The sequence below is a fragment of the Micropterus dolomieu genome, linkage group LG02 (assembly GCF_021292245.1).
Source record: "Micropterus dolomieu isolate WLL.071019.BEF.003 ecotype Adirondacks linkage group LG02, ASM2129224v1, whole genome shotgun sequence".
Taxonomy (NCBI): Eukaryota; Metazoa; Chordata; class Actinopteri; order Centrarchiformes; family Centrarchidae; genus Micropterus; species Micropterus dolomieu.
Window position 1 is genome coordinate 24,471,529 of NC_060151.1, and position 24,030 is coordinate 24,495,558.

Sequence of the window (24,030 nt, forward strand, 5' to 3'; positions counted from 1 at the left end):
TACAAATAGGCTGTGGCTTTTAGGAAGTGACATGATGTTGTGGGCATGTTTAGTCATAACAGTTTAAATGGATGAAACAAAAAAAAAAAAACGATGAGAATATCTAGAACAAACACACCCACGCTGAGCTCAGTCATTGTCTCTCTGGAGAAAGGAGAAGAAAAGAAAAAAAACACCTCACCACAGACAACCAACGCTTCAAACCATGCCAAGTGCTGCTTTCTCCTCTTTCCTCCCACTCCTCCCAGCTCCCTCTCATCTCTCTCTTCCCCCTCAGCTGTCCTGATTCCTTCTCCCTCCACTTCGAATGTCCCACTATCTCCATCCTGCTCTCACCATCTCACCTCGTCCTGTCTTTTTTTAGAAGTCAGATCTTTATCTGCTAGCAAGGCTGTGGTGAGAAACAGACGGACCCCCTCCTTGTGCCAGGCAGCGGGGGAATGGTGTGTTTGCATTTCTATGTATGCATGTGTTTGTATGTGTGTGTGGCACCTCTGATCAATTAGATATAAAGTTCATGCAGACCTACAGCGGGTCATGCTTGTGGATATATAACCCTGCTGTGGAGAGACAAGCAGGGAACAGAATTTCTAATATCCTGAAGGAGACAGTCTGAATTTTCTACCCAGGCACCACACCACAGAAGAAGAAATGGGCCAACATCTGATCCAAATTCAGCGCCCGAGGGTCTCTTAGATTAAAGATCGTGTTTGTTGACCGGCGTCAGATTACAGTGTGGATATCTGTGAGCAGAATAATGTACGGAGTATTCTGGGTGGAAGAGTATAATGCGATTTATATTTTACAGTCATGATATCAGGCACATAGGCACCCACTACCCACCCACTCTCCACGCGCCACGCTCCCTGCTTTCCAGTTTAAAGCCCCTGCTCATGCTCAACACCCTCTTTAATTATACACTTAATCTGGGAGGATGTTTACCAACAGGAAGCCTCCCCTCCTCACTTCCTCTGGCATTTCCCTGCCCTTTGTTGACAGGAACTCGCCCCATCGTGGTTCCGATCGTAGAGACCCCTCTAAACACACTCACACACACCTACCCGCACCCGCACCCATCATGTTAGATGTAATTTTAACTTGTGACAGCAGAGCATACATTTGCCACCAGAACATCCTTAGAAGAAACATCATTTTTATGTTAGTAATTTAGCTTCTTCCACAGGATAATCATGTTATCTAAGTCACTTGCCAGAGGCAACAGAGGCGAACGTAAAAAAAAACAATTACTAAAACTGTCCACAATCAGGATTTGCAGAGCTACTTCCTGGTTCAACTTTAATATAACGTCCTTCATTTTACACAGCTGTGGATAATATCTTTGTATCTGGGGTGTGTTTCCTTTTGTTTTTACTTCCAAATAATTTGTCTGAGACTACATAGCCGAACTGGGGATTGGTTTACAACCTGTTTGATTGCCTGATCGTGTTCCACCCTCAGATCTTAGCAATTAAGATGGTGAGTGAAACGCCATTTACACCTGGTATTACCATGAGATTTCTATCTGGAGGAGGCGAAACACATGTTAATTCAAGTGTGTAAGCAGATCGGATTGGCCGGTCGACATTTGGAGGAGGTCTGGTTCACATGTCTCCGATCTCAGCTGGTTGTAAATGCAGTCTTTACAGTTTGGCTACATCTTAAAGGATTTATTTGCAAATTTCTATCTTAAAACAATAGGCAGGTGTCCATAAAAACAACAGATTTTGCATAGATCCCTTCCTAACGCGCTTTCAATACAAAGAAATGGGATCATCAATCCTCGTTTTGTGCAAAAGCACATACTCTATGGTTTATCTGAAGCTTATGAGGCTTCATCACTCTGAGTCAGTCAAATTAAGTGGCTACCTTCCATAGTTATGGTCATTTGAGTATAAAAATCTGTCTTTGTGTTTGCCTGGACAGTTTTTACCCATTGAACTGCAATGGTAGATAGCAACAAAAACAGTTTTTTTCATACAGAAAAATGAAAGATGCCTTCTTGATTTAACTAACTCAGTCTGGCTGAAGCATCATTTTAGCTTCAGATAAATGTTTTAATACAATGTTGCACAAAACAAGGAAAGTGGATTTTGTCCCCCATCAGCCAGTATGAACAGGAAGAATGATTACATCAAGCAAACACTGTTTCATTCGACTATTGTTTCAAGACAAACTTGAAATATTGTGAACCTCTCCTTTATGAAGAAAATCCCTCCAACAAATTAATAGATTACCCAACTATAGGCCTACCTCTTCCTGCATGAAGCAAACCTTGAAAAACATACATATGTGTTGCTTTACTGGAGCTGTCTAGCTAAGTTGCATATGCAGTTTTACCATAAACCCTAGAAACGGACACAACCTAACCAGTACATCTCTGCATAGTCATCAGTGCTCATGGCGTTTTCTAAAAACTCATGATTCTTGGGCATCTTTTCAGTTAGTGTAGGTGGAAAAATTTGCCAACAGTGATGTCATCCTCTAGTTTTTCATTATATCATTCTCAGCTAAGCCACAAGTAAAGTTGCTCATCTACATCTTTCTGATCACTTAAAGTTTAACTTTAAAGCAACATTATGCAGCAAGTTTATCTCAAGATAACAGCTTCAAAATCAGTTTGCTGGTACACTGACTTGTAATAGGGAGAAGCGGCCTGAAGTGCTTGGTATTGCACTATGTAGCATTGAAATCCTGGGCAGGAAACCTATCGTGAGAACAGCTTAATGCTTTATGTCACCCAAAGTCACACACCAACAAGACTCTTCAGCAAGCAAACTTTAGTTATAAGAAGAGGCTAACTCAGTATTTATTTATTTATTTATTTATTTATTTATTTCAAGCAAAATAGTGTGACAACAGAAAAGATACACAATAATAATAACTTATACACTTATGCTTGAAATGGAGTGGGAAGAAGTAAAACTTATTAAACCCCACCCCAGTCTATCAAAGAATTTATACATACAAAAAATAGCTGCTTCCTTCATCAATAATCTCAATGAAAAAATATTAATAATAATAATAATAATAATAATAATAATAATACCTCATTTAGAAACAGTGGATGCACAAGTCAAAACCACACATTCATTACATACATACTAATAATATACAAATATTTCCACAGGTAACAATGCTTATCAAATACCAACAATGGTAGACGAAATACCACAAGGGTACATAACAATGATTATGAAATACCAACAATGGTATACAGTATAGATATCATGGCAGAGGCTGCGAAGAGACTGAAGAAGATTGTCATAGGAAGTGAGGAAGAGAAAAAAAGAGTGACCAAGCAAGAGACCGGAGAGGAGTAAATATCGGACTGGCTTTTACTCATTGGCATGAGCTTTAAGAGCTGAAAGGATGCAAGACAGATGCTGAGCTGGCCTTCTTGCTGCTGGACTAGTAAATAATAACTCACTAGCTGGCTCGCTGTGTCTTGTGCTGGTGGATGTTTGGCTGTGTTAGCAAAGTTGTGGACTAGTTTTTGATCATAAGTAATGTAATTGTAACAAATGCACATGAACAGCTGTCCACACCACGCCAAATTGCAAAAAAAACCCAAATCTTACATAATGTTGTTTTAACATTAAAAAGCCAGTAACTGTACTTGCAGACGGGGCAGAACATCCTGTTGTGTATTTATCCTATTCATCAACAGCAGTAAATCAAGCATGGCACACGGGCCTACATTGTTATTTGCGCTACAGGAGGTTCCAAATTAATTCAAATTAATTCCTGAGCTCCATTTTTGGAGAAGGCCGTATAACAGATGTGTGTTTTTTTTCCCTTTTATCTGTGAACACTGGAAACCTCCCAGTGTGTGTTTTTATGTTCGCACCAGTTGGTGCTGTTGTAACAGGTCATGTTTGTTTAAAGGCAGACTGGACGGTGTCATTCATCTGAAGGCCTCGGTCTGCCCTGTCGTACGTGATGTGACAGTGATAGTGACAGTGAGTAGAGGAGGCTGATTGGTGATATTCATTGTTTACATAGGTGTGCAGTGTGTGTGTGTGTGTGTGTGTGTGTGTGTGTGTGTGTGTGTGTGTGTGTGTGTGTGTGTGTGTGTGGTGGGGGTATAGGGGGGGGTTTGGTTGCTTAGCTATAAGTGAGTGTGTGTCAACGGTTTTACCAAAGTGGAACCAAAGCATCCCGGCAAAGAGAATAGAATACATGCTGAAAACATAACTTTAACATAGTCCTACTGCCCAGTTCTATTAGATTTTTAAATACTCCATGTCAGTACTAGGGCTGAGTATCATTTGAAGATGTTCAGCACCAATGGCAGTAAAATACCTGAGTAGTTACTGATTACAATACTTTGTTTTCATTATATTAGCTTGAGGAATATTAACATGTTTCTCTACAAAGCCATACTTTCCATTTAACAAAATATGCCAGTACGTCTCAATCATCAGTGCTTAATGTTGTCCTCACACTATCAACCATACAAGGGTGTCACTTTGTGTTGAAAAGTGGTGAGGACATAAGGGTTCAGATTAGAGGTGTGATGATCCACTTGGTTCACGAGACGTGGCGATGCTCGAGAACAAGACGAGAAGATTTTTAACACTATTTTGAAGAAATAGGAAATGCAAAAATATATGAGCGGGGAGTCTGGGGATCCTCCATTTTCTGCTCCAATTTATGGTGGAAATGTTTTTATTTATATAAAGGGAAACCAAACAAAATATTCAGCAGGCAGGTGACAATTCATAAATATTAAAATATAACAGAATATAATGCTGTAATCAGCCGCTTGTTTTTTTTTTCATCGCTTAAGTTAATTTTTTTGGACAATGCATTTGTTTCTTCTATATTTAAATTGCATTGCATGTTTTGTTATTGTGCAAATAAATCTTTCTCAAAGCATTTTCGCAGAACATTTTTAGACAAAATCAGCCATTTCAAAATGTGCTGGGGACATGTGTCCCCAGTGTAAATGACACCTATGCAACCATATAAGAACTTTGCCCAAATAAACACGACTTAGAATCTGACCAGACTTTCTTTTGATACATGACAGTTTTTGATACTCAATGTTCACTATTCTATAGTCGGTGTAGTATTTTTAGAATATTTTCACCCCTTTACCTCAGAAAGCACTTTCCGATGAGGAACAATAACACAAACAAACTAATAAATTGTGGCAGCAGCAGGACAGTAACTCCCGTGTTCTGCAAGGTAAAATTTTTTGTTTTGTGTTTTTAGATCAGTCGGAAAGGGCTCTCTAACAGCATGGTAAAGCAGTGAAAATCTTCTAAATATGTCCCCCTCCACAGCAGTACATTGTTTAGCATCTGTGCAGGTACTCATGTCCGCTTCTCCGAACTCAGGCCAGGGCATCTACTGTAGGTAATACACTGACAATGGATAATACCTCATACCATCCTACTTCAAGAAATCCAAACTAAACCTTTAAGTACAGGTGATCTGCGGTTAACAAGATTTAAAACACAAAAGCCGCATGATAGTCCTTTAATCTGTATTATTATGAGCTTCTTCTACTGAATCATGATATTGGTGATGGAAAAACCAGGGGGCATCTGGATTTGAACCAGAGACCTCTTGATCTGCAGTCAAATGCTCTACCACTGAGCTATACCCCCTGATTATTCCAGAGTTGTAAAGACATAGGTGTGTAGTAGCTCTGAAAAGTATTTCTAAACATTATCTTAACCAGCAGTTCTTGTTTTTCACACTGGAATAATAACACAGCCACGGTCTCCTGATTGCCTACAAATGTGATTAGTTGGCATTGTGTAACCATGGCAATGTGGTCAGGGTGGGCTCATAATGCAATGTGTGGCCTCTGCCCAACCCGGATAGGCCATTTGCCAGGGGTCTGCCAATCAGATTACAAGGTCCCAGTTTGCATCAGAACATGAAAAATGACAAGTAATGAAGGTTGTTCGTGGACACACTGGACACATTTTCTGTGTTTGACTTCCTCTCCAGTCTGGGACTCGTACTTCTTTATCTCTGGTTTTATCTGACTCCCTGATCATATTCAGAAGCTTTTACAAATGCAATGCCAAATGTTAATGGCTGTCATGCTCCCCGGAAACAAGGTTTTATACGAGATATGTCAAGATAAGTTATTATGGAGCAGCATAATTAAACTTTTTGTGTTTTTCTCTTTACTTTTTTGTTGCCCTCCATCATCTCCGTCTTCAGGGAAAGTACGCCAAGAGGAAGAGCAGATTTAAGCGCTCGGACGGAAGCACCTCTTCTGACACCACCTCGAACAGCTTTGTCCGACAGGTAACACTTAAGACTTAATCCTTCCTCCAGACTGCTAATCCATGTGCCAGACTCAGTCTCAACTTTCCTCAAATAAAAGTTTAATGGAGTCAATGTGAAGACCTTTGATACTGGGAATTCAACAGCTTTGTTTTGTCGCCTTGCAGCTGTAGTTTGATTATAATTTTTCTCTCAAATTCAAATTTTATTACGTAGATGAAGTAAAAAATCCTTCCTGCATGGCTTGTAATGAATAATTGATAAATCCATTAGCCGACACATTAACAATTTTGGTAAGTGACCAATCATTTATCAAGCAGAAACAGTCTCCAGCTTCTCAAAATGTCAGGAGGTACTGCTTTTCTCAGTTTAATATAGTTTAGAAATAAGTAATTTAAGTTTTGAAATATTAATCGGACAAAACAACGATTTGAAGACATTACCTTTGAATTTGTAAATTCCTTAAACTAAACAAGTAATTAGTTAATCATTAATTTCTTGATTTATTTGATTTGATCATTTTGCTACAAAATGTCAGAAAATTGTGATAAAGACTAAGAAAAACACAAATTGTCACATTTCAGAAACTGGAATCAGCAAATGTTTTTCGACTAATCGATTAATCTACTACTTTGCAGTCTATCACATACGGAACTATACATCTCAGAACATTTATTTGCAAACTTGCATATGATTGATCCATTAAACACCCAGTTTTTTTTTCATGAGCTAAAAACAATATCTGATGACCATTATATACCAGTACTGAAACAACAACTTTCTCCAAAAGTGCTGTTATTTTCACAGATGTCTGTGATTTTCTTATTCCAAAAGAATAAAAATCAACTCAATTTTATTCTAAGCCTTTGAAAGGTTTTTAGATTTCTGGATAAATCATTTTCTGCATAATTTGCATTATTAGTTGTGCCGACAGTGAAATCGCCTGCAAGATTATCAAACAAATATGAGGTTTAAAAATGAATGAAAATGCTCAGAATCCGAAGCATGCACACAGGAGGCCAAAGGATAATCTTTAAAAAATAAACTTTCTTGCACCTGGAAAATTGATCTCACTGTAGAGTTGAAGGGGTTATTTTAGCTCCATGATGTAGTTCTTTGCTGATTTCTCCACCCTGACTGAGAAGACTAAAACCCTTTATTTTCTTGTTGCTAAATGAGGCATATCTATTTCTCTTCACCTGTGTGTTTGTCGCAGGCAGCCCACATACTGTACTCTATCTCACGCATTTAAATGGCTTTGATAACATCTCCAGTAACAACATTTAAACCCCTGTAACTACAGCTACACACAGCTTTATTGTCACAGAGTTGGAGCTGAAAGACATCAGCATGAGATTCCTCCAGGGCTCTGATGTGATTGTAGTCCCCAGGTGTTAGACTCTTGCCCACCCTACTCCCCTCTGACCCAGACTTCACCCCGGTCTATAGATGCAGATACATTGATTAGCTCTGACAGAAGGAGCTGGCAAAACCTGTCAGTTGTTCACCATCATTTTCTGGCTAAGAAGGGATCAAGAAGCCTCTCTTTGTCAGATGGGAACGCTTCTTCTCCTCGGGGGAGTTTAGGAGGTGGGGTTAAGGCATCACACGCTCTCGACCCGCGCTGCAGTCCTGTCTGGACATGACATTTCTCAAAGCCATACTAAATGAGTCCCCCTTTTCCGTCTGACCTCTTCATTTGTGAAAGGAAATGGTTTGCCCCGCGCTGAATGACATTTACCTGTTCAGTACTGGTGTAGCTTGAGAAAAAAATGGGGGGGAAAAGTCCCATCGCTATTGGTGATCACAGGGAGCTGAGCTTTCCTGTGGTTTCTAAAGGTTGGCTGCATCCTCACCTATTCATATCACCCTTCCCACTGCCATGTCCTTCATTAACTCTGTGACTCCGCTTGCCGAAGGGCCACGTGCACTGGGTGCTGCAGGTTAGGCAGGATTCATAATTGCTCACACGGTATAAGGAACTCATTAACCATAGTAAGGATGATTTAACGCTTCCTGAGATAAAGCTCCCCTATCTCTTGCTATTGCACAGGCACTCATCAGGGCTAGCAGTGGAAAGAGCAGCGATTTTAAACAGTTCAAATGCTGCGTATGATACAAAATTTTATTTAGTAGCTTAGCCATGTAATGTATTACTTATATCTGAGTGTTTCTACAGATGAAGGCAATTTCTGAAACCATGTTAAGATTTAATCACAGAAAAAAGAAGCATGCAGGAGCTCTATAGGTTTTTGTATATGTAGCCTATTTTAGCCTTCCCTTGAACAACTCAAAGCAGAGCCCTGTATAGGCTTTGCAGTCTCACACACACCTACGCAAGTGCACACTCACTCACTCACCACACACACAAATACACGAGAGCCACAATCAGCCAACGGTAGAGCTGGCTGGTACACTCAGCCTGGTTTCCATGGCAACCGGGCCACTGAATCTCCCTCCGTGTGCAGGCACAGTGGGATGGAGAGACCAAGGAGAGGATGTTTGGATGTGTTTGTGTGTGCACGCGAGTGTGTGTGTTTGGTGGGTACAGGCTACGTGTTTGCGCAGTGCTGATTTGTGTGTCAGTGTTCAACAAAAACACGCTCCATCTTCAGGTGTGCAAAGACAGGCAATAGTCTGTCTGTCTGATGCTGTTTTGTAAAATTGGTAACATGTCTGCTGTCGTTCCAGGAGTATGTAGGGAAAACATTTTGTGTTTGTCTTATTAGAAATTGGATCTTGATCGTTTATAATTAACAACTAGAAAACACACACATGCCCATACACAACATTTTAGCATTACAATATGAAATAAAATCAGAGGGGCTGTCATGATCGACAGCAAAAAATGCAGTCTAGACTGCGTGACATCATCTTCAATGCGACACAAACACAGGAACCCTCGATGGATCCTTTCCTCGGCAGCCAAACAGGGGAACATTTGCACTTTGTCAATTGAGTATGGCGTAGTTTAGCAGGCTGCCATTTTAAAAAATTGGGTCGAGTGAATAAGATAAATTGTGGTCGCTATTGATGGTGGGTTTGTGCAGGATGTCCATGTTGTGCAAGTGATGATTCTAGTGACAATTCTCTCTCAGCTCTCGGCTCAGGTCGAACCATGATCGCAGTGATAACAAACAAAAGTCCCAGGTACCAAGTAACATCCACAACCTTTGCCAATGGAGAACCAAAACACATACGTTTCAAGTAAGTTCTGCCGTGCCGTACCATGCAGTGGAAATGAGCCATTTGAAATGGGGCAGGCCAAGTAAGTCCCATTTTGAAGTATCAAATGTGGACAAGCTTCTAGATTTGGATACAGCAAACAGCTCAGTGTAAACCTGTAAATGAATTTAAACCTCTTAACATGTAAAATTTGCAGTTAATGTGCAGTTGTTTTTGTTGTTGGGTGTCCTGGTGGCCTAGGGGTTAGGGTGCCAGCCAATAATCTGCCATGTCCCTGGTGCCCGACCTGCAATTTGATGATTTGCTCTTACGTTAATTTCAACACATTTGACTATTCAAAGCAAATGTCATATTGTGACCCATGCATGAGCATGCAAGATACCTTGCAAATTTTTAGTTTGGCAGTGGCAAAGTGGCAATAATTTGTGAAACAGAACACTGCCACCATTTGCCATCTGCGTGTTATTCCCCATCTCTCTCTACCCAGATGTACTGTCATCTCTCTACCAAAGGCTTAAAAATGCCATAAACAGTCAAGTGTAATAGATGGTGAATAGATGTACTTTTAAAGGTGCAAAAGGTTTTCAGACATAGGTAAAACTCCATAGACAAAGATCACGTCTTGGCTTGGTTGACATATACCGTATGTGAAAGGTTTAGAGGGTTTTGATGCAGGAGAGCGGCAAGCAGTCCTCCTGTCAGTCCTGACATATGAATCCCAGCGGAGCCCAGTTGCTGCTGTGTCTGGCTGTACGAGGAGCCAGCTGGTGGGTCTGATGACTGTGTTGTCATCAGCTACTACAAGAGAGGAATAGGCGGTCAGATCTGTAGCCATGGACCCCTTTCATTGTGTCAGAGGTCGCCCTCTGGTGGACACCCCCCCAACCCAACACCACCACCACCACCCCTCCAATCACACCTATGTGCCTGTACACCGCCCTATTTTTGCAATTAGTTTACTAATTAAAAAGTCAAGCACCAGTTGCTTCAAAGTGTTATAGCTCCATCATTGAGCTTCATGTTCTCATTTCACTGCTGTTGCACTGAACCACTGACACCCCCCCCCCCCCCCCCCCCCCCCCCCCCCCCCCCCCCCCCCCCCCCATTAAGCCTTCGCCTGATACCCATTTTCCGGACGACAGACAGACAAATAGACAGAGAGAGGGGCTGGGAAGAATGAGATCAGAACAGAGGCTGAGAGGAATGAAGCAAAGAGAGGGGTGGGGGTTTCCCTGGGCACTGCACCAGCCCTCTCCCACGTCAGCCAGGGCACACTGAATGGCTGACGGCTGCATACCAAGCCTCCTTCTGGGTCTCAGTGTGTTCATGTCCCTGTTTCTGCCCGGCCATGGCTAAATATATTTCCCCAGTTTGCAAATGTAGCACAAGTCCTGCAACCCGACCCCCAGCCAGCTCCAGCTCCCTTCCTCAACACAAGGTTCACGTTCCTTTGGGTTGTGGAGGTGGGTGGGTTAGGGGACGGCGGGAGGGGGTGTGTGAAGGGGTTGGAGGTTAAGAGACGGCTCTCCTAGTTTCACACATACGGCACTCTTTTCTGGCTTTCTCTCCCATCCTACACCACACACACACACACACACACACACACACACACGTACATGTACATGACTCTTGTCAAACTAGCTGACAGATACTCACGCTGGTAACCACTATCTTTCACACAGACACACACACACACACATACAGACTACTCTGTCTGTGGACTCCGGCGTTGCCCCCTTGGTTTGCCTCGGTGTGGCGAGCGTGGCAAACGAGGTATGGAGAGGACTGAGAGGATTCAAAGGCCCGTCATGGTAAGGATCCTGATAAATCTACAAGCTTTCTGCTGCGTCTGACTAAACTGAAAGCATTTTATGTGTGAGTTTCTCTTTGAGTGTGTGGATGTGGAGTTTCAAAAGTTCAGCAGACACTTTTGTGCTGAGATATGACAGGAAAATATAACTTGCTTTCCATGTCCTGATAGCGCTGTACCTCCCGGTCTGCGGCTTTCTTTGCTCCCCCTCTTTTGAGTGTGATTCCATTTTGGGCCGGGCCACAGCTGCTGTTAAGGCGCTGTGTTTTTAATTAGACTTCCAGTCCCACTGGTTGCCTCTACTGCTATGTGTACTGCCTGTCCGGCTGTCCCAGCACTGTGGCCATTTCTGGGGGCCTCTTTCACTGCCATCCCCCTGTTCCAAACAGGCCTGGGTCTTGATTTAGCTTGTCATTGCACGCGGCTGTCCTGCTTCACAATTTTATGTTCTCTTTGGTTCATTTTTGCCATTATTGCATTTAGTGCTGGACAATAATTCAGTATGTTCATTTTACTTTCAGTAGAATTGTAATCGTGATGAGCTTCAGGGCTTCAGGCTTAATTTGGCAGTTGTTTTTCAACCAGTCCTTCATCTATAAAATGTCAGGAAAAAATTAAAAATATTAATCTCTAGGAAAGTCCAAAGCGTCGTCTTTAAATAGCTTGTTTTATCTAACCTAACAGTTGAAAACCCAATGTTATTTCATTTATAATCACATAAAATTCAGAAAAGCACATTTGAGAGTTCTGTTGCCCAAATTAAACAAAATAAGTTTCTTGTGTCTCATGTCATGACCAACAATTGAACACAGTTTGCTGTTGCTGTAACTAACAATTATTGTAATTATCGGCTAAGAATTTTGTTCTGTATTGATCGCGTCCATTGCAAATTCCAAAGTCCAAAACGACTTCTTGAAGTTGCCAACACTCCACAACCCAAAGAGATGCAATTTACTTTCATGGAGAACTAAGAAAACCAGCATTAAATAAAGCTGGAAGCACAGTCTTCAAGGCTTAAAAATGTACTAAATTATTTATATATATTCAGTTGATCGACTAACCTTTTCAGTTCAACTTTCTACATGATTTTGAATACATTAGCTATATCACAACTAATTTGAGTATCGACACAAACAAGTCCATTGTATCAAGTCTTCAAACATATCAAGTATCAAAAGTTGACATTGAATACATGGCTAGATTCTTACTATTTGATGAGATATCAGATTCTGCTTGTGTTACTAATGCATTGGGACATATTTTACTGATTGAAAAGTATTGGCATTGGGAAATGTAGTAAAAGTATTGGCCCTTATCATGACTTAAATCGACAATATTGCCCTAATTTCATTGCTGAACTGTATTTTAAATTTATTTAGATTTTCTCACCTAAAATGAATCATCCCTTAGGAACAACTCGTTATCGGAGTTTCTCTTTGGCTTGTTTGGGATTTCTAGTGCGTTCAGTCCATGACTCATCTTTCTAACCATCTCCACACTGTCCAGCTGGTTGCCATGACACTGCTGTCACAGACAGAAAAGAGGAATATGGCCATTTACAGCCACCGGCCATGAGCTTCAGACAGGAAATCTGTCCTTTGTGATTCCTCATCTGCCTGTTGTGTGAGAAATATTTTCCCTTCGCTTCCTCTTTTATTCCAGTTTGAATACACAGTGGAACTGATGAGCTGTTATGTGCTTCTTCTCTGAAATGTTTGATGACTGTTGGAGATTCCCGAGATAAAGCAAACAGGAAGAGGATATTCAGTATTCTCGCCTTTCCTTCATTTTTTACATCATCTGAGCTGATAAATATGAAGATATTTTTATCTGTTTAATTATCATGGTAGGGGTTCACAGTATGTGCTAGCTCTCTGATGGTAATCCCTTCATAGTCTTACGTTGTCTTGACTACACCACAAGTCTTGACTACACCTGCTGCTATGTTTCTGTTCTGCGTGGCACTAGCAGATTAAAATGTTTGACCTGTACCAGTTATCTGTTATAAGAACAGGACGACAACACGGTGATCATTTCCTGTGTTTTATAAAGACCTTCAAAAGGAGGAGAGAGCGTGAATTTAGTCACATACTGTATATCCCAAAAGCAAATCTACTTAACTTCATCTAACTGTTTCCCCCTTTTTTTTCTGGAAACCATTTACAAAGGTACCGTTGCTTCAGGGGAAACAATGTTAACTCATTTCCTTGCTGCAGGGTGACTCTTTTCAACCCTCATTATTCAAAGCACTTGTCTTTTGCCAAACCGCCCTCACTCCTTATTCCATTACCCCTTCCTCTCTGTTTCATCCCCTCCCCCCCCAATTTATTCAGTAGCAATGCTAAGGAGGTGTAGATTCATCACAGTGGCAGCCACTGTGCAGAGAATGGAGGAGAAACACAGTTTGGTTTTTCCGGATAATTACTGACTCTTGCACCTTCTTGTGTCATCTCTGACAATGCAGTACAGTTAAGATGTTGCCCACTAGATGTACAACAGTTTCAGCTTGGTAGTCTTCTTTGTAAATATATTTCTCCATACTGTTTTGTTTGACAGAGTTATTGCTATGTTATCCTGCAATATGTGGCCTCACAGCTGTAACACAACATGACAAAAATTTAGTGATCACCTGTTGAAAAGCTTTTATGCAATTTCTCTGCTGCTGATATCTCTTCAGGGTATTTTATTTACTATTGATTTCTAATTCTTCATTCTGTCACCTTCCTGATGCAGTTCTCACTGACTGCCTGTAATAAGCTGCAGAGATGGTTACTATGACACTGCTGGGGTCTGTAGTCTGGCACTGCCAACAGGAAAGCAACTCCGCCATCAGGTGGCCTGTAGCTATTTTGAACAGGAGCTGTATGTGAAGTGAAGCAAGCGGCTAAATTAGAGGCACAACCCATTGACATGAGAGGAGAAGAAGAAGAAGAAGAAGAGAGGGAAGGAAGGAAGGAGAAATGAAAAGGTGGAGGAAATGTGTTCAGTTGCTCACTCAGTCTGTCAGCATGTTGTGAATTGGTTTCAGGGTGAGAAAGAGTGCAGGGAGGTCATTGGTCAGTTGCTATTTTGTCTCTCTCGTCGCCCGCATGCACCCTTTTTTTTACATAAAGTTTTGGCATTTGAGTCTGTGCTCATGAATCCGTCCATCCTTCTCCATCTATTCTTTCCCTGACTGTCTCTTTTTTCGCTGTGTGACGTGAATCAACTGGATGAGTGACTCAGAGACACAAGCATTTGTCCACACTCACTCAATTTGCACACACGTATGCACAAACACACACAGAGTCATCTCCCATCCCTCCCACTCTTTCTCGCTCTATATTTTGCTGTATCACCGACCTGTTGTAGCAAACTACTTGGTCCCAGGTTGTTTCAGACGTCATTACGTCTAAATGAGTTAAAAACATTCCCGTGGGTTCCCCATTAAGGTTCGTTAACCTTCACTTAGTCGGTGCTCCATGTTGGGATGCACCTGTATGGTTTAGAAGATGACTCACAGCTGGTAAGTGGGGGCGGCTGTTATTGTCCTCAATAGCTGCTGCATGGCACTATCAGGATCATTCGTCCCACTGCGAGAGTTTGCATTTGAGTAAATGAAACAGGAAGTGAGCGTGGTTTGTGGATGCCGGAGGACGCAAAGAGTAGCTAGCCATCGCCTTGGCAATGACAGGTGGCTGAGCTAGAATCAACATTTGTGTTTGTCTTTTCATTTCAAATCATAAAGAGATGCATGGATGGTAATCAGAAGTGTAGAGGAGCATTAGTAACACATAAATGCACGTGGAAGCACATTAACACACCACACAGATGCTGCACTCTTCCACATATGACCAGTTTTTCTCTCTGGATATATTTAGACCTTCAGGTCCACTCGGGTGCTTGTTCTCTGTTTCTCTCCACAAGTTCTTGATAAAGGGTTGTGTTCTAGGAGGGCCACTTAGACCTCTTCTTTTGATTTTTTTTTTTTCATCTTTTTTTGTTTTTAGAAGTTAAGTTTTAAAATGATTTTGGCATTTTACTTTTATGCGATAATGGCAGTTGAAATAGAGACAGGAAACAAGGTGAGAGAGAGAGGTATGAGCTGCAATAAAGGCCCTTGCCTAAATTAAACCATGTATGTTGCCATTATATTTATATAAATTAACCACGTGGCCACTTGGACACCCCAGATTTATGTTCATCTTTAAAATAAGAAACATTAGCCTACAAAACAACTCAAATGACAGCAAGTTGGCAGCAAGAAACCCAGAGTTCAGTGTGGGGCTGGGTATCACATCTCAGTATTTAAAAGAGTGCAATGCTAAATCAGTGCAGTGCTCTTTGAACACTGTCGGACTTGTGAAGGACATTTTAAAACGAAAGGATCAAAATCAGTGCAGCAGATCCAGAGATTTTTTTAATTAATTATCTTTTATCAGAACCTGGTGCCTACATTACCCAAAATGCTGCTTGACCCATGGCTTTCTGCTCTGATTTGCTATGCTAGCTTTGGCTAATGTAGCCTGAAGCAGAGATTAGGAGCGGCTACAGAGGTTTGGTAAGCTCCCTTCTTTCAAACTCCAAACCAACCAGATTCTTTTAGGTGACATCACTTAAGGCAATTTATCAGATTTTACACAGCTCCCTCTGGAGACGCAAAAGGCTTCTTTTTCACATATGCAGTCGTACTACCAAAGGCCTGGTAACATCTGTGGAGTTCCCTTTCAAGTGCCGACCAGTATGTGTAGCATCAAGTGTCAAAAGTTGGCATAAAATGGTTGTTAAGCCATGTTCACTTCCTTTACTTTCCTTTCTTGATCTAAGTCGGGATGTTTTTCTAACTTTAGATTCTACTTTATTTAAGTGAAGATTTTATTTAGCACTGATGCACTGAGCATATTTTGTAAAATGATAAAATGTTATAACATGATTCATGTATTATCATGTACGCAACCATTTAGAAAAATGTCAAGCACTACCCAGCCGTAGTCCAGAGATATTTGTTGTACTGACTGAGTGCACTATTTGTGTTGTCTGACGACACATGTACAGGGAATTTTTCATCATCATTACATATGGTGTATGTCATCTTTGTGCATTTTCACCTCTATTTTAAAAGCCCACACCTAGTGACTCACTTCTTCTGCTTGGCACATTCAGTTGTCCGCATTCTTGTCAGCACCTCCTACAAAGCAGCAAGCAGCCTGTCAGCTCAAAAAAAAAAAAAAGCAAGAAGAGAACAAGTGGGATTGTTATATAAGTTGAACACTCAAACATTTCAGAAGTTCAGGCTGCCTCCCTCACTGCACCGCTCTGCTGAACAGTACAGTGGGCCGGCACCGCAGGCTCATAGGAGGCTCAGGTTTTTATTGTGGTATGGGTGTCTGGATGAGGGTCAGCAGGAGAGAGTCAAGTTACCGTGCATGAGTGGTGGATGTGCTGGAAACTGTAGCCACTTCATGAGAAATTTATATCCCCACTAATATTATAAACAGTCCTCAGGCCACTTCTTTCTATCTCTACTTGACACACCCACACACTGAATGTGTTGTACCTGTGCAAAAAAGATTTAACACCTCGGCCTCGCTGCAACTGCAGTGGAAATGTTGGCATGATGTTATGTATCCTCTCCACCTCAAATTACACAGAGTCAGCTTTCATGCAATATGAAGACCAAGGCCCCTTTTGTGTGTCTGTGTAGCTTACCATTCTCAATGCAGTCTTGACATTTTGATCAGAAATATATAGCAAGGACAGAGCCGCAACCCCTCTCCTTCATACTTAAGACAAGTGAAAGAAAAAGGAAGAGTAGAATATTGGGAATACCTAAAGAGGGTCAAACAGGTCATCAGTTAGGACATTCAAAGATTTACCCAGACCCCACTGAGTTCATACTGCAATTTCACATGGTCTGCTCCTGTAGACCTCCCACCAAGAGTTGATTCATGGACATGTGGTGCACTTTTGTCCTTTTTTCCTCCTTACCTTTATTTAAACTTCATTGTTTCATTTCAGGGCTCAGCAGACTCCTACACCAGCCGACCGTCAGACTCAGACGTGTCACTGGAGGAGGACCCGGAGGCTCTGAGGAAGGAGGCCGACAGACAGGCCCTCGCCACGCTTGAGAAAGCAAAGGTTAGAGATCAACTGTTGAATATCCATCCGTTATGCATAATGTTGGGTGTTGAGCGTTTTGACACTGTTAAATATCTTCAGCATGTGACAAGAGAACACTGAACTCTGTGTTGATGGTGAGCCGTATACTAATATCTGTCTTTCCCATCACTTCTACAGACCAAACCGGTGGCGTTTGCAGTGCGGACAAATGTCGGTTACAACCCTGGCCCCAATGATGACGTTCCTGTGCAGGGCATGGCCATATCCTTCGAATCCAAAGACTTCTTGCACATTAAAGAGGTATTAACCTCCATCAAGCTTTTGTCCATACACACACACACACACATACACACATGCACACTTAAAAATAGAGGTATAATTTCAGTGTCCTGAAAAGTGTATTTTTCACACAGAAATGTTTCTGTAGTTTAGAGTACAAACTTGTAGCAGTTCAACTTGAGCTAAAGGAGCTAAAGACTTTAGGTAGCAAACTGACTGAGGCTCCCACATGGTTTAGGGAAAAATAGACCAAGGGAGATTGGCCCTTTCAAACAACTGGCAGTGATAAAGAGTGAGGGATCGTGTTTTATTGCAACTCGGTTTCCTTCTGTCTAAACCAGCCCATGAGTGAGAGTGGGAGCACTAACAAAAACTGCAGTTCAAGGAGAAGAGTAAATTAAGTAGTGCTCTAACTTTCTGATTATTTGCAAATGCTTTAGCTACTTTAAGTACATAATAAGGCATCAGGCATAATAACTGTCTTGCAACAAGTGTGACTTATTGTACTTGGATACAAAATGGGGTAATGCTTTAGCAAAAGCCTTTGTACTATAAAATATTCAATTATGACATAAAATGCTATGTTCTTTCCACTCACCAAGAACTTGGAAGTATTTGAATTGTATGTTTTAATTCAACAAATAGTCATAAATGGTGGTGTGTGTGTGGGCAGAAAAATGCTGGTGTATCATTGGCTACTGATGCCTGTCTATATGCAGAAGTACAACAATGACTGGTGGATCGGACGTCTGGTGAAGGAGGGCTGTGAGGTGGGCTTCATCCCAAGCCCGGTCAAACTGGAGAACACCCGTCTGCTGCAGGAGCAGAGGATGAGACAAAACCGACTCAGCTCTAGGTAACCATGAAAATCCCTCTGCATCTACAGCATCAGCATCACAAACAACAGCCCCACTTTTTAAAAACAGGTCAGACCTGAGTCACACTTCACCCACCAGGTAATGTAAAACTTAAAATAGACAAACTACTCCAGTGAGTCTGTATTCCTCTTTGCATCTACAGTGTTTATATAAAAATCCAGGAATGCATCAGTTTGTTTTGATTATAATAAATTGTATTGTAAAATCAATAATTATTTTTGTAACTACTTAAGCCTAGTTCACACTACACGATTTTTAGCCCGATTTGCCGCTCGGGAGTAAATCAGCGGTTGATCGGCGGTCACCAGTCGTTATGTGTGAACTACTCAACAACGCTTCAAAACAGCTCCCCGACACATTTCTGACACATCGACGTCTGCCAGATATCTAGCATGCCAAATATCTGGACGAGTCGGCCGACTCGACATCCAAATCCAGCCAATGAGAGCAGGCAGCTGGCAGAGCAGGCAGCTACTTTTCTTTTCAAAACACTTCTTATTCACCTACAGCTCTCTCTGCAGCTCAGACAGTCCCTGCTACCTGCGTGTACTAATCCATTCTTTCACTCATATTCTTTGTCTTTATAATTACTATCTTTATAATAACAAACAACAGCTGTTTCGTGTGCAGGTTCACGTCATTTCCCGTTTCACATTTCATGTGTGTTTTCTTGACAAAACGTGATTTGGAGACCAGGGTCGGGTGAGTCCTTGACAGCTCGCGTAGTGTGTGACCTCCTGTCACCCATCAGTCACATAGTGTGAATGCCAAAGCAACTTCAAGACTCCCATCACAAGACGGCAAGTTGTGTAGTGTGAACGGCACGGTCATCGGCCGACGCTGAAAGTCGTGTAGTCAGTACGAGCCTTTACATGAAATTCTGCACATAATGAGCAGCTCATTCACTTTCTCCCAATCAGTTTAAACAACAAAAACTGATATATTTTTTTACTATTAGTAAAAAGATGAAGATGATGAACTCCCTGTACTCAGTACAGTGAAGCTACTGTATCGTCTTTCTTTTACCATGCAATAATTTGTGCCTATTTTTCCCATTACAGTAAATCTGGAGGAAGCTCCAGTCTGGACGTTGCCACTGGAACGCGCAGGCCCACCCCACCTGGCACAGGTGAAGTCTATGGGGTTTTCCTATCAACTGGCAAAATAGTGATGGGTTTGTGTGGGTGTGTGTGAAATCCTGACACAGCGAGATGAGACAGGCGCCTGATATTTAGATGAAGATTTTAATTGAGTAGTTAGTCAGGCATGATGATGAATCACGGGCGCTTCAGTGGGTTGCTGTGTGAAGTGAGAGAGGTCTTGGAGGTCGGTCATTAGTACACAGGACTGGACTGAAATAGAGCCGAGGATGGACTGCACTCATTAAACTTGATAAGTGTGTCTGTCTTGTGTGTGAGTATCTCCTGGGCGACACAGAACTGCTGCTCGATATCCAAAAGAGGCAGCAGGATAGAAAAATAAACAAGTCTGACTGACTTTAATGGTTTTGTTAATCAAATAGAGCCGCTGAACTGAACTCAACACGTCTATACTGTAACTGAACTGAATAATCGAAGGCACGTCTGTCTAATACACCTTGTACATCCCAAGTGGCTGATCTGACTGAAAGTAAAACTTTGACATTTTGGTTAATACGCTTGTATGCCTCCTGCTGAGAGAGTTGGATGAGAAGATCGATACCACTCTCATATCTGTCTGTTAGCTGTCGGCACAAAGACGGCTAGCCTGGTTCTGCCAAACGGCAGTTGTGTGGTTCCAGTGTTTGTGCTAAGCTAAGCTAACTGGCTGCTGGCTGTATCCTCATATTTAAAGGACAGGTATCAATCTTATTCTCTTATTATATCTCATCTCTTATCTCAAGGCAAAAAAGCGAAAAAGCGTATTTCCCCAAATCCCGACCGATTCCCTTAAAACAAGACATCTACCAGCCTTGTCCACCGCCCTCATACCAGCCACACCTGCATCGCCAGCAATAATTCAAACACACTGTTTATTCCAACCCTCTCACCTTCCCTCTCAGCTGGATTCATTCTTCCCTATCTTCTACTTTTCTCCAGTTTCCTCTGCAGCCTCTCCTTTACTCCTTTCAAGTTTTGTTGCTTTCTCGTCACACTGAATTCACTCTCTCCTCCGCTGTTCATATTATTACTCCTCATATCTGTGCCTTGCTTCATGATAATCTGATGTGTTCTTTTTTTAAACTCTCGTCAATGTTATTTCCAGTTTAAATCATACTGTGTCACCTTTTTTGATCTCAGTATATGCCATCTCTTGCAATTTCCTCCATGCCTCTTTGTGGATGCATCTCACACTCTTACTTCTATTTACTCTTCCCCTTTTGCTTTTCCTCTACTATTATTTTCTCTACCCTCATGCTCTTTTACTTTGCCTTGTCTTGCTCTCTCCTCTTCCTTTTCTGTCCCTCTCTCTGCATCGCCCGCCCCTTCCCCCCTCATCAGCTCACGTGGACACGTCCACTGTGGCCTTTGACGTTGACCCCCTCGACCTGGATGCTGAGGAGCCCCCTGAGTTCCAGGGTGACCCTCGCTCCTCCAAGGGCATGTCAGGCAGCGTAACATCCCCTCAGGCCAACGCCCACCGACTGCCCTTTTTTAAGAAGGTAACATTAGGGGGCCTGGACACCTCACTTACCTCTCCAGCCTCCCTCCTGCATTTGTCCCTTCCTCCTGCAAGATGTGGTCAAGTCTAATCTCTCCTTTCCCCCTCCGTCTCTCAATAACTGCTCACAACTGAACCATCCCTGCTTCTACTGTAGCTCCTGAATCTAATACTGTTTGGCCCCTCGGGCTCTGTTCATGATGGTTACGGCAAGATAACTTTGGGTGTTTGTTTCTGTGCTTGTAAGCTGGTAGAAGCGTTGTACTAACTCATACCCTCTGAAATGGCTGCCGCTGCGGATCAGTCTGTATCTATTTTGAAATGAAGCCAAAGTGGATGCAGACAGTTTAAACTCTGTTTTAATCAATAAGAAGCTCATCTCCCAACCCCCCCAACCCGAACCTAACCTGTCAATAACTAAATGTGCTTTTGTGTTGTTGTTTTTTTCATATCTCTTCTGGCTTTTGTGTGGAATGATACTGTAGGTGGCCCAGCTAAACAGAAACAGAAGTCGGTGAGTGTGGTTCAAGACTAACCTCTAACATTTCAACTTTTCACTCTGTCTCCTCATCCTCTGTTGTCTTGCATTTTCCTTCTTCTTGTAACTTGCGCTGGTGAGAAATCAGTCCGCAGAGTATTTTACTGCACCTCTTCATGCTTCCAAGGATGCATTAAAGCAGAGATATTCACACGATCATTTGTAAATCACACTGACGCCTCTGTCATTTCCTCAGAGCTTGTATCACGGCTGTCACTGTGCAGATGCAGGTGCAGATCCATCCCAGACCCTGTTAGTCAGAGTGTAACAGTAATACATCCTGACATGCTTTCATTTTCATTTCTGACGGCTGATTTGAGTGACACTGGCCCACAATCAGCTGTTTTCATGCTTTTCAGCACAATTTGAATCACATGTTAAGGCTGCAGAGCAAGAGCGAGAGATACGGTCAACATTTACATATTAATAGTTATCATAGTGTTATGTCAGTATTGCTAAGTAAAAGATATTTACTTAAGTATTTGCAATTACATGCCAACTTACTCTCACGTTCATCCTATTGAGCAACAGTTTTTCAGTATTTACGGAAAACATTTTCAAAGTATTTTTAATACAATTTAGGAAATATAACTTATTTTTAATGTAATGTGAAAAAAGCTAATGTGAACCACAATATCTCAACATTAGCATTTTGTAACAAGTATGATTGTATAGAGGGACAATAAACCGTACTGTTGGATATGGACATTGGACAATTGGACAATTTCCGTTTTCACAGTGACAAACAGCAGTCTTTCAGAATCACATGTTAAAAAGTAAAACTCATTTTCATCACATTGAATTAATTTTTTTTAATGTTTACGTTGAAAAAAAGTCCTGTAATGATCAGAGAATGTCAGTTTTTATGTGTCTTAATTGTATTTCAGGAAATGTACTGTAAAGATGGCAACTGTGAGCCACAATATCTAAATACTACTGTAATGAGGGACCGTAATATTGAACTATAATGCATATCTGTATTATGTACACCACACTGTGCTCATGTTATTCAAGACCGATGAGCACTGCTGTTACATTAAGTGCTCCAGCTCTGCCCCTTTAGAGACAAGAGCCATTTTGAAACTTTTAAAATATGTATTTTTAGCATCTGTGAATACAAATGAGGTGAAATGAGCTTCCGTTGCTCTGCTTTCTGTAATGTAATGTAGTGGAGCAGGGCACTCCAGCACTATCTCCTGCTTGAAGAGCAGCGCAGCACGCAGAGGAGGGGGCGTGCTTGGACTACAGATCTATAAAGAAAAGAAAAAATCATCCAATTTCACTGTTGTTAGAGTATACAGGACATGTGATGGTTTTTACCATCTCTTACTAAGAGGACAAGTGCTTATGGCATCCTTATGGATGAATCATTCATGATTCATAATGCACAAATAAGCCTAAAGTTCAAGCGATGCAAGATAAATTGTGTTTGTGCGTGGGTGTATATGAGTCTCTGTGTCAGTTATAGGTTTCTCCATTTTTAGTGTAAATGGCTTAAGGAAAGCCACAGAAAAGTATCAGTGTTTATTTTGATTATTTAAAATGCCTAAACATAGTACGAAGAAAATAAATAATGTGAAAATCCAGGTGAAAATCTGATTTTGAATATACTATTTGGAGGGCAAACACTATTTTTCCATTTTTACTGTAAATCGCTCAAACAAAGTTGTGACTTTTGAAACATGTAATTTTTTAAGAATTTCCAGCATAACTGGAAACATCTGTGGTTAAGGAATTTGTTAGAATAACAAAAAGTTGGACCACAAATGGAAAAAGGACATTTTTTACTTTTAACACAGTACTTATTGGCAGTAATAACTTGGCAATTCACACCCAACTGCTGATGGATAACAAAAAGAGAGAAGTGTGAAGGGTGACGTCTGTGTTAGAGCAGCAGCACGGTCACGAGAGCTCTCCTGACACCCTCGTGTCTGGTTTAATTATGGACACTTTAATTATGTGAGACTAGAATACTAAGAAGACTAAAAAATAGAAGCGACTGCTTTCAGGAGAAATTTATCCCTGACTCCGAGCATTATGCAGTCAACAAAACAAATGGACTCTAGCGTCTGAAACTCACCATCCATCAATCTGACCGCTCACAGAGGGGAAGGGGGAGTTAAAGTTGATTTATGCGTGGCTGTACATCTTTGTGAGCTTTGTGCTGAACCTTGTTGAATGTACGTTCAGACACGACATAACAACGTGCCTCACCCCAATGTTGGTGCTGTCTTTTCCCGGCTCAGATGGAGCATGTTCCCCCCTATGACGTGGTTCCCTCCATGAGACCCATCATCCTAGTCGGGCCATCCCTCAAAGGATATGAGGTAAGGAGAAAAATTAGCAACTTG

The 24,030-nt window shown here is 41.5% G+C and overlaps 1 protein-coding gene and 1 non-coding gene across 2 annotated transcripts in view; one reads left to right on the forward strand and one right to left on the reverse strand.

Moving 5' to 3' along the window:
- Positions 1 to 24,030, forward strand: part of cacnb1 (calcium channel, voltage-dependent, beta 1 subunit) — a 30,746-nt gene that overhangs the window by 873 nt on the left and 5,843 nt on the right. The window contains exons 2-8 of the mRNA XM_046030455.1: positions 6,184 to 6,270; positions 17,243 to 17,362; positions 17,522 to 17,644; positions 18,343 to 18,479; positions 19,563 to 19,630; positions 21,627 to 21,655; positions 23,926 to 24,006. Coding sequence (XP_045886411.1) covers positions 6,184 to 6,270; positions 17,243 to 17,362; positions 17,522 to 17,644; positions 18,343 to 18,479; positions 19,563 to 19,630; positions 21,627 to 21,655; positions 23,926 to 24,006 — 645 coding nt within the window. The remainder of the gene's footprint in view (positions 1 to 6,183; positions 6,271 to 17,242; positions 17,363 to 17,521; positions 17,645 to 18,342; positions 18,480 to 19,562; positions 19,631 to 21,626; positions 21,656 to 23,925; positions 24,007 to 24,030) is intronic.
- trnac-gca lies at positions 5,544 to 5,615 on the reverse strand. Its single transcript has one exon. It is a non-coding gene; the product is annotated as a tRNA-Cys (tRNA).